The sequence below is a fragment of the Colletotrichum fioriniae genome (assembly GCF_027942845.1).
Source record: "Colletotrichum fioriniae strain IMI 355084 chromosome Unknown scaffold_20, whole genome shotgun sequence".
In the NCBI taxonomy this organism is placed as follows: Eukaryota; Fungi; Ascomycota; class Sordariomycetes; order Glomerellales; family Glomerellaceae; genus Colletotrichum; species Colletotrichum fioriniae.
The window spans coordinates 178378-194633 of NW_027076856.1; the positions used below are offsets into that span (position 1 = coordinate 178378).

At 52.1% G+C, this 16256-nt stretch overlaps 4 protein-coding genes across 4 annotated transcripts; 1 reads left to right on the forward strand and 3 right to left on the reverse strand.

Moving 5' to 3' along the window:
- Window positions 1–310: 310 nt before the first annotated feature.
- On the reverse strand, window positions 311–2033 carry N0V96_011982 (uncharacterized protein; the record flags this gene model as incomplete). Its single annotated transcript, XM_065759463.1, has 5 exons — window positions 311–475; window positions 507–657; window positions 731–916; window positions 1002–1878; window positions 2027–2033. The coding sequence occupies 5 exons, from the start codon at window positions 2031–2033 to the stop codon at window positions 311–313; spliced, it is 1386 nt and encodes a 461-aa protein (XP_065611917.1).
- Window positions 2034–2300: 267 nt separating this feature from the next.
- On the reverse strand, window positions 2301–4140 carry N0V96_011983 (uncharacterized protein; the record flags this gene model as incomplete). The annotated part of the gene is made up of 4 exons (XM_065759464.1): window positions 2301–2631; window positions 2688–2789; window positions 2865–3468; window positions 3615–4140. The coding sequence occupies 4 exons, from the start codon at window positions 4138–4140 to the stop codon at window positions 2301–2303; spliced, it is 1563 nt and encodes a 520-aa protein (XP_065611918.1).
- Window positions 4141–5963: 1823 nt separating this feature from the next.
- On the forward strand, window positions 5964–9228 carry N0V96_011984 (uncharacterized protein; the record flags this gene model as incomplete). Its single annotated transcript, XM_065759465.1, has 6 exons — window positions 5964–6290; window positions 6760–7653; window positions 7879–7885; window positions 7939–8326; window positions 8428–8927; window positions 9212–9228. 6 exons carry the CDS (start codon window positions 5964–5966, stop codon window positions 9226–9228), a joined length of 2133 nt encoding a protein of 710 aa, XP_065611919.1.
- A 3051-nt stretch (window positions 9229–12279) lies between these two features.
- On the reverse strand, window positions 12280–14160 carry N0V96_011985 (uncharacterized protein; the record flags this gene model as incomplete). The annotated part of the gene is made up of 3 exons (XM_053197100.1): window positions 12280–12638; window positions 12698–13606; window positions 13671–14160. 3 exons carry the CDS (start codon window positions 14158–14160, stop codon window positions 12280–12282), a joined length of 1758 nt encoding a protein of 585 aa, XP_053045407.1.
- Between the last annotated feature and the right edge of the window lie 2096 nt (window positions 14161–16256).

Genomic DNA, 16256 nt, shown 5'->3' on the forward strand with positions numbered 1-16256 from the left:
ATGATGCCAGACCCAGCCCATGCATAGATATGCTCTTATGGGACCATGGATATCTGTCGGTGTGATAAAGAAGAGAACCAACTGGGTATTATTATGAGCAATCGTCAAGGCGGAGCTCAGCTTCTACACATGATGATGCGAGGCTCCTGGAGACATACTACCTACCATTTGAGATGCCGGCATCGTAAAGTCCCCCTCGAGGAGCCGCAGAAACGAATCGTTCAAAAACCACCGCCATCAAACTCATGAAGGCATCAATCCACATATCCCTCCATATTGAACCACCTCCCTCAATATCTCATCGACTGTCTTACGACTGATCAATATCCATTTCGTCATCAACATCAGCAGCAGCAGACTCGTCGAACCCGATCGCAGCCAGGTTCTTCTTGACGTTCTGCTGCGATCTCATTTCCTGCACGATGGGACTGTGGTTAGCAAAAATGATATCGTCGATGGCGCGAGGATGCTTGCGCTGAGTGCAATGGTTAGATGTCTAAACGTACCTCTTCTACCGTATTCTTGATCACGTATCTCGTGACAAGCACCTTCTTACCCTGGCCGAAGCGGATCGCGCGTGCGATGGCTTGGTTCTCGACGCTAGGGTTCCATTGGAGTTCGACGATGAAGACGCGGTTGGCGCAGGTTAGGTTGAGCCTGGTGAAGTGTGGCTTGTCAGTATGTATGGTCTGTCTTGAGAAACTAAATCGCAGAGAGAGGGTGAACTAACCCAAAGGCACCGGTGCCGGTCGTCATGATAAGGACTCTCTTCTCCTCGTCCTCTGCAAATTGTCCTAAGATTTCCTGTCTCTGGGACAAGGGACAGTCACCGTCAATCTTGTGGTATTTCACACCGACCTTTTCGAGGTGTTTCGCGACGAGGCGGAGCGTTCTCGTCCAGCAAGAAAAGATGATGCTGTTGGCGAAGGCAATTAGTGATGTTCGCGTCAAGAGATAGAGGATAAGCTCTTCGCAGGCCAGACCCTTCACAAGTGACTTACCTCTTGGTTGTCGAGACGTCGACTTGGACGTCACGGATCAAGGCCTCCATCTTGGTAGAGTATCCCACCGTGTTGAAGTAATCCGCATCATCCGCGCCTGACGTCGTTTGTGCGGAAGTGTCAGGAAGACCCCTGGCATCCACCGCAGGCCCGTCTACTCTCACATGCGGAATCGTACCGAGACCGGTAGAAGAAACCTTGGCCGACCTTTTCCAGTTATCACACACGGGGCAATGCCGCTCCCGAGACTCAGAGACCGGGGTCGCCGACGAAGACAAATCCGAGTCGTCGAGACACTCTGAGCAAAACACGTGCGGGCACTGCTTCTCGGACGCGTTACGCAGCCTGTTGAAGCCGAGGATGGGCATGGGCTGGTGACATCCGTTGCACGTCAACTCTGCGTTCTGCCCCAACGCCGAGACGGCGGCCTCACGCTCGTCGAGGTCGAGGCGGTAGCTCCGCCGGTGCCAGGAAAAGGGCTTCTGGAAAGTACCGTGGTTGCAGAGGATACGCATCTGGAGGTTGGCTTGAAAGAGGCCGAACTTGCTGCTCTTTTCGACCTCGCCTACCTTTTGCTTGATGGTACGCATGAGGATCTTCTTGGTCTTGTCGTACTGGTCGCGCTCCTCGCGGCTGAACTCGAGTGGGACCACCCGTTCTTCGAGGGGAGGGAGGTCGAGGACTTCTTTGGTGCGACGGAGGCACAGGGATTCCATGAGGGCTACAAGGCGCTCTTTGACCTTTTCTAGGTTTTCCGAGTGTTGCTCAAAGGGAACCTCGATGTAGCGGCGGAAGGTGGCTGGATTGTCAAAGGGCGTTGCGCGGATGAAGGCGAAGAGGGCACCAATGTCGGCGAGTTTGTTCTGGATGGGCGTGCCTGTGAGGCACCAGCGGGAATTTGCATGGAGCGATCGGCAGGCTTGGTAAAATGTTGTTGCTGGGCGGCGGATGATGTGTGCTGTATCGTGGTCGGTCAGCTCGTCGTCACCCACGAGAATAGAGGTTGGAGGGAGTATAAATTCGACTTGACATGGAGGCAGCAGGAAAAGTAAGAGGTTGAGAAAAGCTTGCCTTCGTCCAAGACAACTCGGTACCAGCCAATCCTGTGCAAGATGGACGACTTCTTCTCGAACTCTGCAGACAAGGTGTTGTAAGTCGTCACGACGATGTCGGAGCCTTTGATCTTGTCGATGTCCTTTTCTCGATTTGGGCCATGGTACTTGACGTGTGTCAAGCTTCCGTCTACGTGCCTGTCGGATTGTTAGACATGAGAAAGTAAAATACTGGTCGCGGCAATCGTTACTCACTTTTTAATTTCATTTGTCCAGTTGTAGATGAGAACTGGTGGTTGTGAGTTCTCTGGTTAGTGAAGGGGGGAGTCGAGTGGTTGCTTGAAGACTTACGAGCAGACGATACGACCACGAGGGTCGACCCTGAATAATGTAGATCCTTGCTCTTCTCGCTGTTCTTCTCTTCCTCGACGGCCCAGTTACGGGCGTCGTCGAGGGTCTTGACGATGAGCGAGAGAATGGACAAGGATTTGCCCATGCCCATCTCGTCGGCGAGGATACCGCCGCCCCTCTCATCCGGCTGAATCTTTTGCTTCACGTTCGTGATCTTATGGCGATACCTAGGTGTTCAGGATTAGAGCGATGTCTATCAGTACACGAATCTGAAGAACCCTACCATTCTTGTCCTTCTACCGTCACCAGACGCCAGAGCCTGTATCCTCGGTTAATGTCACCGGATTCCCGCTCTAGCATGAACGCGAGCGCCTCCTGTTGGTGCCTGCGGACTACTTAGCATAACACACTCGCAAAGCCAAGGGATGGTGGTCAGTTATAGAGAAAAGGCAGATGTTACCCTAGCAGACCATTCTTTAACCGCTTGTCTCCGAGCTCACGGTTAAACTCTCGCTTGTTTTTTATTGAGTCGTACACCTCAATCATCATTCGCCTCAGCTTCTCTTCCCGCGGTTGCCGCCCAGTTGGTTGCCGACTGTTGACGTCGTTGATAACGTTCTCGGGCATCGTCTCGCCACCTTTAATATCGAGGACATGCGGGTTCTCATAGCAGAGCTCCCGGCGCGCATGATCTGACTTTTGCAACCAGAGCTTCCCCTCGGTAAGCTTGTCTCCGACGGCTTTTGCCGCGGCGCGCGAGCCGTAGACATTGATATCGACTTTGACCATGGCCTCGACGGGCTTCTTGGCGCGGCCGATGGTTTCGCGGAGCGCGTTGGTCGGGGCGATGGGCTCGAATTCGACGCGAGAGTCTGGAGTCAGTAGTCGGGCGAGGGCCTTGCCGGGCCCAGAGCGGAGGTAGCCGAATTCTGTGTTGTCGTCTTTGAAAGAGAGGCGGATGTGTTCTTGTGAATCGGTGAGGGTGAAGCGCTGATAGGCTATCCTGCCAGGGGCAGAGGCTCGGCTGGACTCTCGCAACTTGGTGTCGATGACGCCCATGTCACCTATCAATTTGATGTCTACATTGTAGAGCTATGACCGATGAGTCGGGGCTGTTCTTTACATCATTTCGACAAAAAAGAGATAGGAGAAAGGTAATATGTCCAGATGACTAAGAGACTTGATGGAATGAATATGTGTCTTACCATACCGTAGCAGACCTTGTCAGCATCGTCATCGCCCGCCGTCGACGAACACGAGTCCGAACCCGTGATGCTGGAATCGGGGAAGAGTGAGGGCGAGTGAGTCACGGGCAAAGAATCCTGTGACGATTCGGAGCTCTGGGGTGAGCTGTACGTTCCCAACGCGGGAGCCTGTGCAACAGTACAACGTCCCCATGTTTCCAGGACGCCGAAGTCGAAGGACGCAAGCTCGGTTTCGTTGCTGATGTTGAGGCTTCCTATTTGACTATCAACGCCTTGGTCGAGAAGAAGGTCATATATCTGCGCGTCTTCTATGGGAGGGTGATCCTCGATGACGGAAAAATCATCTTGGCCGCCCTGGATGGTGCTGTCCGAGCTTTGGAAGGGGGTATGGTATGGGTGATATCCGGGGTATGAGTAATCTTGGCCGCCGCCCTGGTAGGTTGGCGTGATGGAGCCGTACGAGGAGACGGACGACGGGTCGGGATAGTGGAGATCCTCATCTTCCTCGTTGAGAAGTCTCTTTAGCGACATGGCGGCTAGGGGGGTTGTCAGACACTCAAGGTAGTTGACTAAGTTAGTCTGTTGATGAGTGATTGAGACTAAAAGTCCTTCTCGGAGTTGATTCCGAAGTTAGAAGTTAGTGTCTTCAAAGCTAGTCAAAGCTTCGAATAACTTCAGTCGAATGAGCGGAAAGTTGTCGAGTCTATCTCGCAAATGGGTCAACCAATGTTTTTCCCACTGTCAAGTGCTTCTTCTCATGCAGCCAGTGCCTTGAGGAACATGATGAGGCTCTCTGCGGCAACGCAAAAGGCGCCGGGCGAACCATTTTTGACCACATGATGACCGGTGACGTGAGGCAATCGAAGAGGCTACCGTTTGCTGTGCAGTCTCCCTCCTTGAGGCGCAGTGCGCGGACGATGATGAAGGCGATCGTGCTTCCCGTTGGTGGTTCGCACTTCGCCGAAGGCTCGTAGCTGCGCTCCGGACGCGCACAACCCACACCGCGTGCTTTTTCCACTTTCTTAGTGCCGTTGGGGTCCTTGTGAGGGTCCCCCTGAGCGATTTGGGGGGCCCTAATTGTTCTGACTGCCCTTAGGGTCATTCTCGCACCCGCTTTGCACCGCCCCCGAAGACCCCCCGGCACCCCGGTTCACCGACGGTTGCTCCGCCCCAACCGCTCGGAGTCCCCCGACCGGGGCATTTTCAAGAGCCTCACTAGCCCGGAATGAGGTCAAATGATGGGGAAATGCCCACCTGCCGATGCTTGTTCTCGAGAATAGATACCGGAGAAGGCTCCGGTAAGGTTGAGGATGACGTAGATTGACGATGTTCGCGGGACTCCCACGTCGCGAATCGAGTCTTGTGACGCGGGATTTCTCAACTGACGACGTGGACCACTTAGCAACGCACAGCGGAGATATACTGTAAAGACAGAGGAAAGGTAACTCATAGCCGGCTAAGTCGGCTCCAACGGTAAGTCACTGCATATGAACCAACCAAAGCAAGTCACCAGAGTTGACAATGCTCAACAGCCCTACGAAACAAAAGGGACACTGCAGCAACCAACAGGGCGAGAGGGCAACTCTGCCCCTCACAAGGCGTCCGCGGGGCACGACAATCTTGAACTAAGGTAAGGCGCGAAAGTACGTGTTGAAAGACACGCGGGAACTCGTGCTGGTAGGTCGGTCGTCAGGGTTTAGATGCAGTGCACCAATGCAGGTCGAGTGGCTTGTGGGCAGCACAGAGACAGAGACACATGCAGACAGCCTGACAGCGCGCTGGAGACCCTCGCTCTCTCTAAGAATCCGCAGTGACGCACACAGCAACATACAATAGAACTGCAAAAGAAGAATGTGGCAGTGGCAGTGCTCACTGTCTAGCGCCTCACACATCCCTGGTGCCCCTGTTATGTTTGCTGAGCGGGCCTGAAGACCACAAGAAACTATTGGATCCCCCTGCGAAAGACGTTGGCCCTAGGCAGGGGTTGCTCGGACGGGGTAGTATTTTTGATATACGCCTGGCTGCCTCTTTTGCTGTGAACAGCATCAGCCTCAATTCGTATCGACCGCTTTCTCGGTGCAAGCTGTGGACTCTGAGCATCAACCCCATTCTCATTCTTCCTTTCTCCAAAGACTTTCTTTCCTTCTTGTTCAGCTCTCTCCACTTGCTTCTCTTTCTGACTCCATTTCCCGTGAGTTTGTTCATGTTCCGTTGTGGTTTATGTCGCTACACGGTCCACAACGAACTGGGTTTAGTACACGTACCTAGCTGGTGGGAGCCCGAGCCCCCGTAGCGACTGTGAGCAATTCGACACTTGTCCCGGAGCCAGCGCCGAGTTCGCCAAGTCTACGACCATGGCCCAAGATCGCGGTCCCTACCGGGTTCCAGACCTCGATGTCGACGTCGAAGTTGATCTCAGGATGAGCGCCGATAAGTTCAAGGAACTGTTAAATGATATTCATGTCGACAAGATCGGAAAGACGACTCTTGAAGATGTTTACCGATGTCTCAGGGATATCCAATTCCAACAACAGGAGAAGAAGACCTTGATGAACCTCAACAGGATTGAGTTGTTCCTCATTGGCATGGACTCATTCCGAGAAGTCCTAGACGATAGGCGCATGAAAGGTGTTGACGGTATCATGGCCCTCGTTTGGGGTCCTATGAGGTTTCTACTTGAGGTACGGGCGCGCATCCAGTAACAACCCTGAACACCTCAGAACACCCCTGGCTGACATATCTTCCCCTTACTTAGACCACCAACGTCAACGATCGAGCGTTTGATCACATCCTCGAAGTTTACCAACGACTTGGGATACATATTCTCTCTCTTTCAGAGTATAAGCAATTCTTTGCAGGATCTGCCAACGCTACGGCCTGCCTGCTTAACATTTATAACGACGTCGCCGAATTTCACAAAACCGCATACAGGCTGTTCTCTCTCCGCAGCTCGTGTAAGCCGAATCATTCTCCCTGGTAACCCATTTGCAGCTTTAATGTGCGTGATACTGACCCTGATCATACGCACTCGTAGTATGGGGTAAATTACATAAAGCGACATGGAAAGACTTGGAGTCGACGTTCAAACACTTAGCCACAAGCCTCCGGTTGCACGCAGAATTTATTCAGACTCACGGGGCTCCCCTCCAGGACCGGCATGCCTTCCGTAGCGTAGACTCCGGCTTCGCGGCACCCCAAAACAGCATCTTGCTCGACAACAACGACTTCCGCCGCAAATCCAAAAAGTACATGTCAGATTACGACGAACTGCGACGAACTTTCAGAGAGGACGAAGCGAAAAGGAAAGAGAAGCAGAAGAATAAGGTTCTGAAATGGATCGCCGCTCCCATGACGACGCAGGATCTACACGAGAGCTTCGTCAAGAAGAGAGAACCATATCCAGAAACCGGACGCTGGCTTTACACAAGGTATGACCAGGTGTCGAATTGGATGCGCGAGGACATACCCCAAGACTCCGCTCTTTGGGTCCATGGTAGGAAAGGCTTGGGCAAGTCTATTTTGTCGTCACTGGTAGTTACCCGCTTGCAGGAACTCATCAGGACCCAATCCATTCCGAAGGGACAAATTTGCTACTTCTACTGCCAGGACGCCGACCCCGAGCTGAATACGTACTTTGGCATACTCAGGGGCATCGCCCATCAACTTGTCTCCGCAGTCGACGTGTCCAACCCCGACTTCGATGAGTCAAGGGAAGACGAGTGTGACATTTCGGCTTATCGTAGCAAGTACAATGGATCAATTCTCCCTCTTTGCGACGACAAAATCACGAGCAGTGGTGGCTCAACTCTATCCACCCCGGAGGGATGTCTTTCACTCATCGAGGCGTTTTTCGAAGTTAACCCCCGTTTGTACATCGTCGTAGATGGCGTGGACGAGTGCGCAAGCCGCGTGGAGATCCAGCAGACAGTTTCCTTCTTGGTAGCTCAAGTTTCGCGCCTGGATGAGATCAACCAAGGGCAGTTGCGGGTGCTATTCATGAGTCAACCGAATCCCGACGTCAAAGCAGCGATGTCCAAGCCTACTGTTAGTCCGATTATCGGCGAGGTTGAACTAAAGGACACCGATAATACACAAGACATACGGACCTTTGTGAAGAGCCGGATGGATCCAGCGGAATTGAACAAGCCACGAAGACACGTGAGGGGAAGGGACAAACCTACCGAAGCTTCAATAGTAGAAGTTTCTGGGGACAACTTCAATCTCGAAGAGAGAGACATAAACCGTATCGCAAAAGAAGTTTCGTTACAGAGCGAAGGTATCTATTTCACAGAAAAGCGACTTGTGGGCTTACGCTAACAAAACTACAAGGTCTTTTCCTCTACGCAGTCCTCGCTGTGGAATACCTCTTGAACCAATGGAGTAAAGGAGAACTCCTTCAAAAGGTTTCACCTCGCATGCTTCCTGACGGCATCTCAAGGATGTACGACAAGGTACTGGAGAGCCTCAAAGAGAAGATGCTGAACATGTCTTCGACTCATTGGGATAAGACTAAGCTCCTTCTCGGCTGGCTTTCCTGCGCCCATCGCCCGCTCAAGTGGCACGAGATACAAGCCATCCTCGCTTACGACCTTGAGAAGGATGAGATCGACTTTAACCTTCGCATGATTCGAAGAGATAATATTAACAAACTTCTTGGCTCGCTGGTCGAAGTTCTGCCGGGCGATGAGATTCGTCTCATGCATTCAACCGTCAAGCAGTGAGTAGACTCCAGTTCATTGCTTGAGTTACCCAAGTCTGTCGGTCCTAGGAGGAATCGAGTGACTAATACGAATTTGAAAGACATCTTGTTTCTAGCAGACATATCCACGCGAAATCAGTTCAGTGCGATCTTGCTATTCTGTGTTTGCGCTATCTATCTCTGCGCTGCTTTGCAGCCGACGACTACAGCGAAGCTGAGCGGCACAACGATATTCATAAGGGTTACTTTTCATTCCAAGACTATGCCGTTCCTCAATGGTACAAGCACATCAATACCGTCATCAGAGAATGCCATGAAATTTTCTCCCCCACCTTCTACCCGGACGCAGGAGTTGAACCGGGTCGCGATTTCGTTAGAGACCTTGGTTCGGCCTTGAACAGATTCATCTCGGCCTATGATGCTAATATCAAGAAGGAGATGCACCAAGAGTTCTCACAAGATGACTTGTCACAATACATCAGCTTTCCATTCTACGCTGATCTCGTTCGCGTATGGAATCACATCTTTACCCACCAGAAAGCTTCCGTCGACGAACGCAACGAAGTCGGCATTAGCCGCTTACAGGACGCTCTCACTTCGCACCGCGAGGTCCTGGCAAGTGAGTATCAGCCAGACACGGTCATGGTCGGGAGCGACACCATTGACACCTATTACGGGCCCAACTTATTCAAATGCAAAAAAACACTGTGTAAGTTTTTCTATGAAGGCTTCAAGACCGAAAAAGATCGCGATGCACACCACAATCGCCACGATAGACCGTATCCGTGCCCCATTAAGACATGCAACTCGGCGCCCGTTGGGTTTTCATCCAACAAGGACAAAGAAAGGCACGTCAGGACGTACCACCCAGAAGAGATTGACGGGCAAACACCCTTCATACAGATGAGCAGGAGGGTTGAAACGGCCAAGTTTCCGTGTAAGATGTGCGGGAAGTGTTTTACGCGGAATATCAACTTGAAAGGGCACATGCGGAGTCACTTTGGTGAGAGGCCTTATGCCTGCCCGAATTGCGGAAAGGCATTCGCTAGGCTAAACGATTGTCGCCGCCATGAGCGTATTCATACCAGGAGGGGGACATAGCCAGATGACTGTGGCCTCAATATTTCGGCGTCGGCGTTGGTTGTTTACGGAACCTTAGAGAAGGCTGTATGACTGGATGGACATTTCCATAGGCCTTCGGCGTTTTTTGATCTTGATCACATATTTAATATAACACACTTGACCAATCGCCCACAGCGTTGGTTCTAGTGGATAGAAGCCAGCCGTAGCAGTGCTTTCTGCACAGGCTCTGTATAATGTGCAGACGCATGTAATTGCCTTTGCCAACTGACAAGTTGTTGGGCATTTTCTTGGTACTTCACTCGTGCATTCATGCGCGGTACTTATTCGAAGGGTGATAAGTAAGGTAGTATGCCTAACGAGGCGATGAGCCACCCAGTTGCCAAAACTAAAAGCCTGCATATTCCGCCTCGTTGCCTTCATGCAGGCTCAGCCATGTGTGTGGCAGGCCGCCCATGGTCGCCTAGCTTCTTTTTCGCGGGCCACATTTTCCCGTACCGTGCTGATGCCGTATTCATCCACGCATTTACACAATTTCACCCTTATATAGTATTGTCCTGGCATGCGGAACAATCGCCAGCTGTCATGGATCTTTCATTAGGGCAACATGTCAGCATCTCTCCCGCACAGGCCAGTGCAAACTCGAGGCCGGTCCGAAACTGACCTGGGAGACCCGCACTCGAGCTCAAAGAGAACTCGGAGGCGGAACATTATGGGAGTGTACTGCTCTAGTTGTCTGCTACTATTCTCTAAAGATGGCCTGAAGGCGCTCAACTCAACTGCTGACCTGCGGCACTCGACGTTTGTGCGGTGCTGCTCTCAAGCCATCGGTGGCTGTCCGCTGTGTCACTTCATCTTGGCTACGGTTAAGAGGGACCAGGAGAACGACTGGCCAGACGATGAGATCCTTATCTTTCACAATCGCTCTTCGATGAAAGACTCCAAAGTCTTACCCCCTTGGATAGACATATTGGACGGTGGGCTTTCTTCCGGGAAAGTCATCATTACTATTTATCCATACGCCAAGGACGGTACGTGGCTAGAGGAACTATATTACCTATGACGAACATTGCGTATGGTAACATCTGACGGGATGTCTAGGAGATCCCACTGCCAGTTTTATTTACCGGAGACCACTTCGAAGAGACGTCAAAAGCCGAAAGGTTTTTTCAGCTGCAGCGCGACTTTACAACAAGTGCAGACAAGGTCATCATCGATGTCGCTACGGCCGAGACGCTCTCTTACCGACCAGGGTGATTGACGTTGGTACAGTCGAGTCACCCACATTGAAGCTATTCGTCAATGATGTCGAACAGGAAGGCATGTATGTCGCCCTGAGTTACTGCTGGGGCGGCGAACAGCCCGGAAACCTCGTAGGAACCACCCTAGAGCGCATGACTGAAGAGATACGAATGGAAGACTTAGAGCAGACAGTCAGAGACGCAGTAGTGGTCACTCGAAAGCTAGAATTCAGGTATCTTTGGGTCGATGCGTACTGTATTATTCAGGATTGTGCCCAAGATAAGGCGAAGGAGATTGGCGACATGGCCTTGATCTACAAGAATGCGGCTGTCATGATTGCAGCCGGGACTGCAGCCCGAGCTCGAGATGGGTTTCTTGCCACAAGCAGGACGTACTTACCCGAAGAAGAGTTTCGTATTCCCATGTCGAGCGGCGGACTAGGAACTGTTTACCTTCGAACTGGTACGCATATACCTAGGCATGCTATTGACACGCGTGGGTGGGTTCTTCAAGAGTTCATGTTGTCGTCTCGAATGCTCTTTTTCTCGGAATATGAGCTCTTATGGCAGTGTCAAGAAACCGAGTTACGGGGGGTCACGGGCGAAGGCTTAGAGTACTTGCAGCCGCTGGAAAGTCTGCCCTGGTTGGCGTTTAATGATGAGGCTGGATCGAACTTTGGGGGCCAAGAAGAGGAGAAGAGGTACATCTGGATGACAGTAGTCGAACAGTACTCGCGTCGATTGTTGAGTGACCCTGGTGACAGGCTGGATGCCTTAAGGGGTATTACCCTGGAACTTCAGAGTCTGTGGCGGGATACCAATACCTTTGGGTTGTGGAAAAAATGGTTTGTCGAGCAGCTGACCTGGTCGAAGAAAGATTGTGAAGAAGACGCCGATGCGGAAGACGTGAGGTCAGCCCGGGCACCTAGCTGGTCTTGGGCTTCTCTCAACGGGCGGATCCGTTACACTGGCTTATTCACGACGGAATATGCCAAGGTCCAGAGCATGACTCTCTTGGAGGAACGTACCTCACCGCATAACGTGGTCTTGTCGTGTCCCATCCTCACACTTGACGATATGGAGCAGTCAAGGCTTGATGAGGACAAAGAGTGGATAACAGAATATCCTGATTTAGCTGATGTCTCGCTTGAGATCGGGGATAGAGAGACTGAGTACCTCATACTTGGGAAGACGATGCTCGGAGACCTTGAGCTGCTCATCGCGCTCATGGTGGTTGAAGATGATGCATGCGGTGAAGTATACCGTCGAGTTGGGCTGGCAACATTTATTGATATGGGAGTTTTGAATAGTGCAAAGGACAAGGTCGTAACGCTGAAATAGGAATTCCACTGGCAAGGCGTTGATTCATTTCACTCCACACCACGCTTCACGACTGGCTGTTAGTCCGAAAAGCCATCTTATCTGGCATATCGCATTAAGGTCTGTCTCAAACCTTGACTTTTAGCAATGCTCGCTGCTTATCCATTGCGCCGAGTGAAGAAAAGTCCTCCCCAATAATGCTTGAATCGATAGTTTGACAGTTCCGCTGTTCCAAACGCCATTAAATCACGCAATGCCCGCTCATGCTCATAAAAGGGGTTTCCGCATGTACATATGTACATAACAATAACTCATTCGACTATCCACTTTTCACATCATAATGACCGCTAAGCCGATACCCAAGACAATTGCGAGAGTACTTGGTGCTGATGTCGAAGTTGACGAGATCGTATCAGACGCCGGAACGCCAGACATCTCGGGAGCAGGACTTGTGGGCAGGGTCGATCCGGTACCCGAGTCAGATCCTGAGCCGGAACCCGTCCCCGTTCCTGGTGAGGTGGTGGTGCCGTTGGTCGCTGGTGGTGCGGGAGCAGCGATAGATCCGGCAGGGGCAGGGCATAATCCTCGGATAGCCGCAATGTCTTCTGGCCGGCTGATGGGCATCGTCCTCGTACCACAGTTGACGTACTGCGCCAAGTAAGCGGCGTTAGTGTCTAGATCGAAGACGGCTGTTGATGGTAGTCAGTTACGGCAGCTCGTTATTGAAGATAGTGTAGGTTCGGCTTACCATAAGCTGAGCGTAAGAAAGTATCGCCCAGCAACGTGAAGTCCGCGTTGGGGACAATACCCAGGTAGCACGTTGGCGGAGTGGTGCGCAGCTCACGAATCATCTCCTTGTAAGGAACCTTGATCTTCATCCCATCAAAGTCGAAGTCGACAGTGCCGTTAAGATCGACAAGAGTACACGAGACGGGATAGAATCCGTTGGCGTCCAGACCAGGTGAGCCAAAGTCGGTAGCAACCTGCACGGCAAGCTCTTCGGGCAGCAGTGTGAGAGTAGCGCCACTATCTAAGAAGACCGGCATCGAGCTGTTTTGGTACATGCGAACGCGGCGACTCGGTGGAGTGAGACTCAGTGAGTTCATGTTTACCCAGTACCGGGCAACGCCGTCAGGGGCCTGGTCTGCCGGGAGAATCGGGAGGCGTGCCAGTGGCCCGGAGAATTTCGAGGTGTCGATGCCGCCAAAGACGATTGCCCCTTCCTGTTCGTCCTTGGAGCCCAGTCCGAGGCTAAAAGCTTTAGTGCGGGTGACTCCTTGGGTAGCGAGCTCGTCGACAAGGTTCTTATAACGGGTGTTGACGCCATTTCCGTAGCCAATACCCAGAATTCCTGCAAACTGATCTTCGGAGCTGGTGGCGACGCCAAATTGGACCTGCTGCATCGTCGTTCGGGAGCCGGCGAGGGCGAGACTGTCGCGGACGTAGGTGATGTTTGCGGCGCCGATGCCGTAGCGGAGAGTTTTGGTAGTCTGTAGAGAGACAGCGGTTGAAGATCGAGCCGTGTCATAAAAGCCGACGGCTTCGCAGAAACGTTGGTCAGAAGCAGCGAGGGCCCCGCACTCTGGATTCACCCATAGCTCGAATGAGCCGGTGTCTAGCTGAGCGTAGACTGGCTGAGGGGGCGTTCCAATGTTAACTATACTGGAGTTAATGTATAGTCCAAGTACTCATCGATTGAGGCAAAGAGAGGTGCTGCTCACGTTGGGCATAGTAAGCTACATCCGAACGGTTGGCAAGTTTCGCCTCGACCTGTCTGCTAAATACACCACGCTTGGTAGAGTGAATGACGGGCAGCGTGACAAAGGCGCTGTCAACATCGACACTGTCATCAACGGGCAGGCCCCGCACTACCGGAGGCTTAACTACCGGGGCGGCAGGAAGAGCCTCCAAGTCATCGCCGAGAAGATTGTCGAGTAGAACCTTTCGAGGCGCTCGTATCCGCCTCTTCCTTTTTGACTTTGAAGTCACCGGTAGCGTCATCATCATACTGACTTCATCGCCCTCATCTGCGGGAAGGGAGAGCCCGCGCGGGACAACTTCGACATCGCGCTGTTGTTGTGTGGCGGTATATGGGATCACGGGGAGTGTCATGAGCGTTCTGAAATCGCCATCGTCGGTTGGTAACTGAGGCCATGCATGTGTTCTAGTGACTAGTGAAAGAGCCAAAAGAGCGGATGAGAGGAGCGCCATTTCTGGCGTTGGCGAGGGTGATGCGTGCTATCGCGGTCGTCGCCACATGAGAACTATCTAGGCGGAATGGCGCTTGATCGAGTTGATGAAGGGTGGTGGACGTCTCGTGAGTGGATTTGGAAGCCGGTCTCGGGTGTCTTTCGGTGGGAGCTAATCGGTTATTGGTTAAAGAGCGTACAAACCAGGAACCAACTGGCTGGAAAAGACAATGATGAGAAGAAACGAAAAAAAAGTCGAAAAGTAAAGCTGATCCAGCAAGCTGTGGATGGTTGAAAGGTATTGAAGATCCCACCGGGAGGTCGTGAAGGAAAGGTTGCCTTTCAAACGGCGGACGCAACGCAATGCAAAACACGCCTTGGCTACCAAGAGCTTCCAAGAGGTGGGAAGAGTAGAATTGAAGCAAACTCCACCGTCGAGGCAGACAACGGTTGAGAACGAAGGGAAAGAATTAGCGTAAAGGAAAGAAGAGGCAACGAAAGAAGATAATTGATGTGACAAGAATAGAGATTGGAAACGAGAATGGGAATAGATCGGCCAAAACCAAGAGCGAGAGAGAAGACGAACTAGCCGATGGCCTGTCCCAGCTGTCACCGCGCCAAGGGAGGGGGACCAGCCAACGACGATGAGGAACCACGGTGTCTCGAAAGTAGCATGGTTCGCACGTTTTCTTCCCTAAAAGAACCCCATTTTGACATCCCTTGTCAGTGCAGTGTCTTGGGAAGACCCTGTCGAGCATCCTCCCGCCTGGTGCGGCTGCTGAGCCAAAATCCAAATTTGGCACACGGGACACACAACTCACGCGGTATTGGCATTCCTACGGATACTTTTCGCTCTCGGGGGTGGGTGCTGGCTTGCAGAGACACACAATTGTCCAGCGGATGGACGAACGACATCCTTCCTCTGCAATACGCAGTATGCTCAAAGAGGTTCCTGCTTTTTCCCACTCGTCTCACCCTAGCGGAGGGATGCCAGACTTGTTAGTTCGCGAGACTTGGCAATCCGGCCTTGGCACCTTCGAACGTCCAAGACGGGCCTGTGAGTGGTCGCGACGGACACCTCAAACAATGACTCCAGGGCCTGGCGTCACAGAGTTGACTAGGGGCCGCAGGCGAGCTAGCGGTGGGACATCGTAGATCAGACAAACCCCTGAGACGAATGTGGACGCGATTTGGTGTGAGAGCCACGGCCACTATGCCTGAACAGGTTACCTCAGATCTCTTCAAGAGCCCTCACCGAGCTGTCGACGGGTCAAAAAGGACCTCCAGGAGTTCAGAGGGTCGAGTATCTGCGACCAGAGGGTACGGGAGAGATCACAGCCGATATGATCCGGACCAATTGCGCCACAGGTTATAACCCGAAAGCGACAATATCGATGATCCAAGGATCGCAACAGTGCTTACTCGATAGGCTTAACTTGCCGCTGGCCAATCCTGGGTTACATTCTGAGAGATCCCCCGGACTCTTGGAGCCTGGCCTGAAGCAAGGAGAGCATTGAAATCGCTCAGGTGTCATGGAGAATCAGACCACACACATGCACTTCTCAGCCCATCACCAGAGAAGCCAAACACTTAGCGAAAAGTTGAAGAAGTAGTTGAAGAATCCATCGATGTAGGTTTTCAAAGTCTGCTGAAGAACGCTAAAGCAAGACACTCCAGTCAGCGCCCACCTGAGATGAACCGAGTAAGGTTAGACTTCTTCTGTGCAGTGCCTGACGCACTAGACCCTATGACTATTTATGGCCTCCACGCCCGTGCTTTGCGTTGTCCATGCCGAGCGGCGTCCCCCGGATTCCGGCAAGGACTCGTACACTTTCAACGGACGCAAGTTTTACTCGCAGTGAAGTTCAAATTAATCGCTGGTTTTTATTGGCGGGAATACATGAGAGATCTGAAGATTGGTCTTCATCGTATTGTCTCGTCGATCAAGTCATCAACTCGATGCTCGAAAGAAAGCTAACTACAGCTTTGTACGTTTGGAGTTGTGTTCAGGGCCATACTGCTTCCAGAATGCCTATGGCCTACGCCTTAATCGTCACCATCCCCCACCATCTCCATTCTCGCAGAAAGCTCAATCCAGTCCTCCAATCTTTCTTGCAG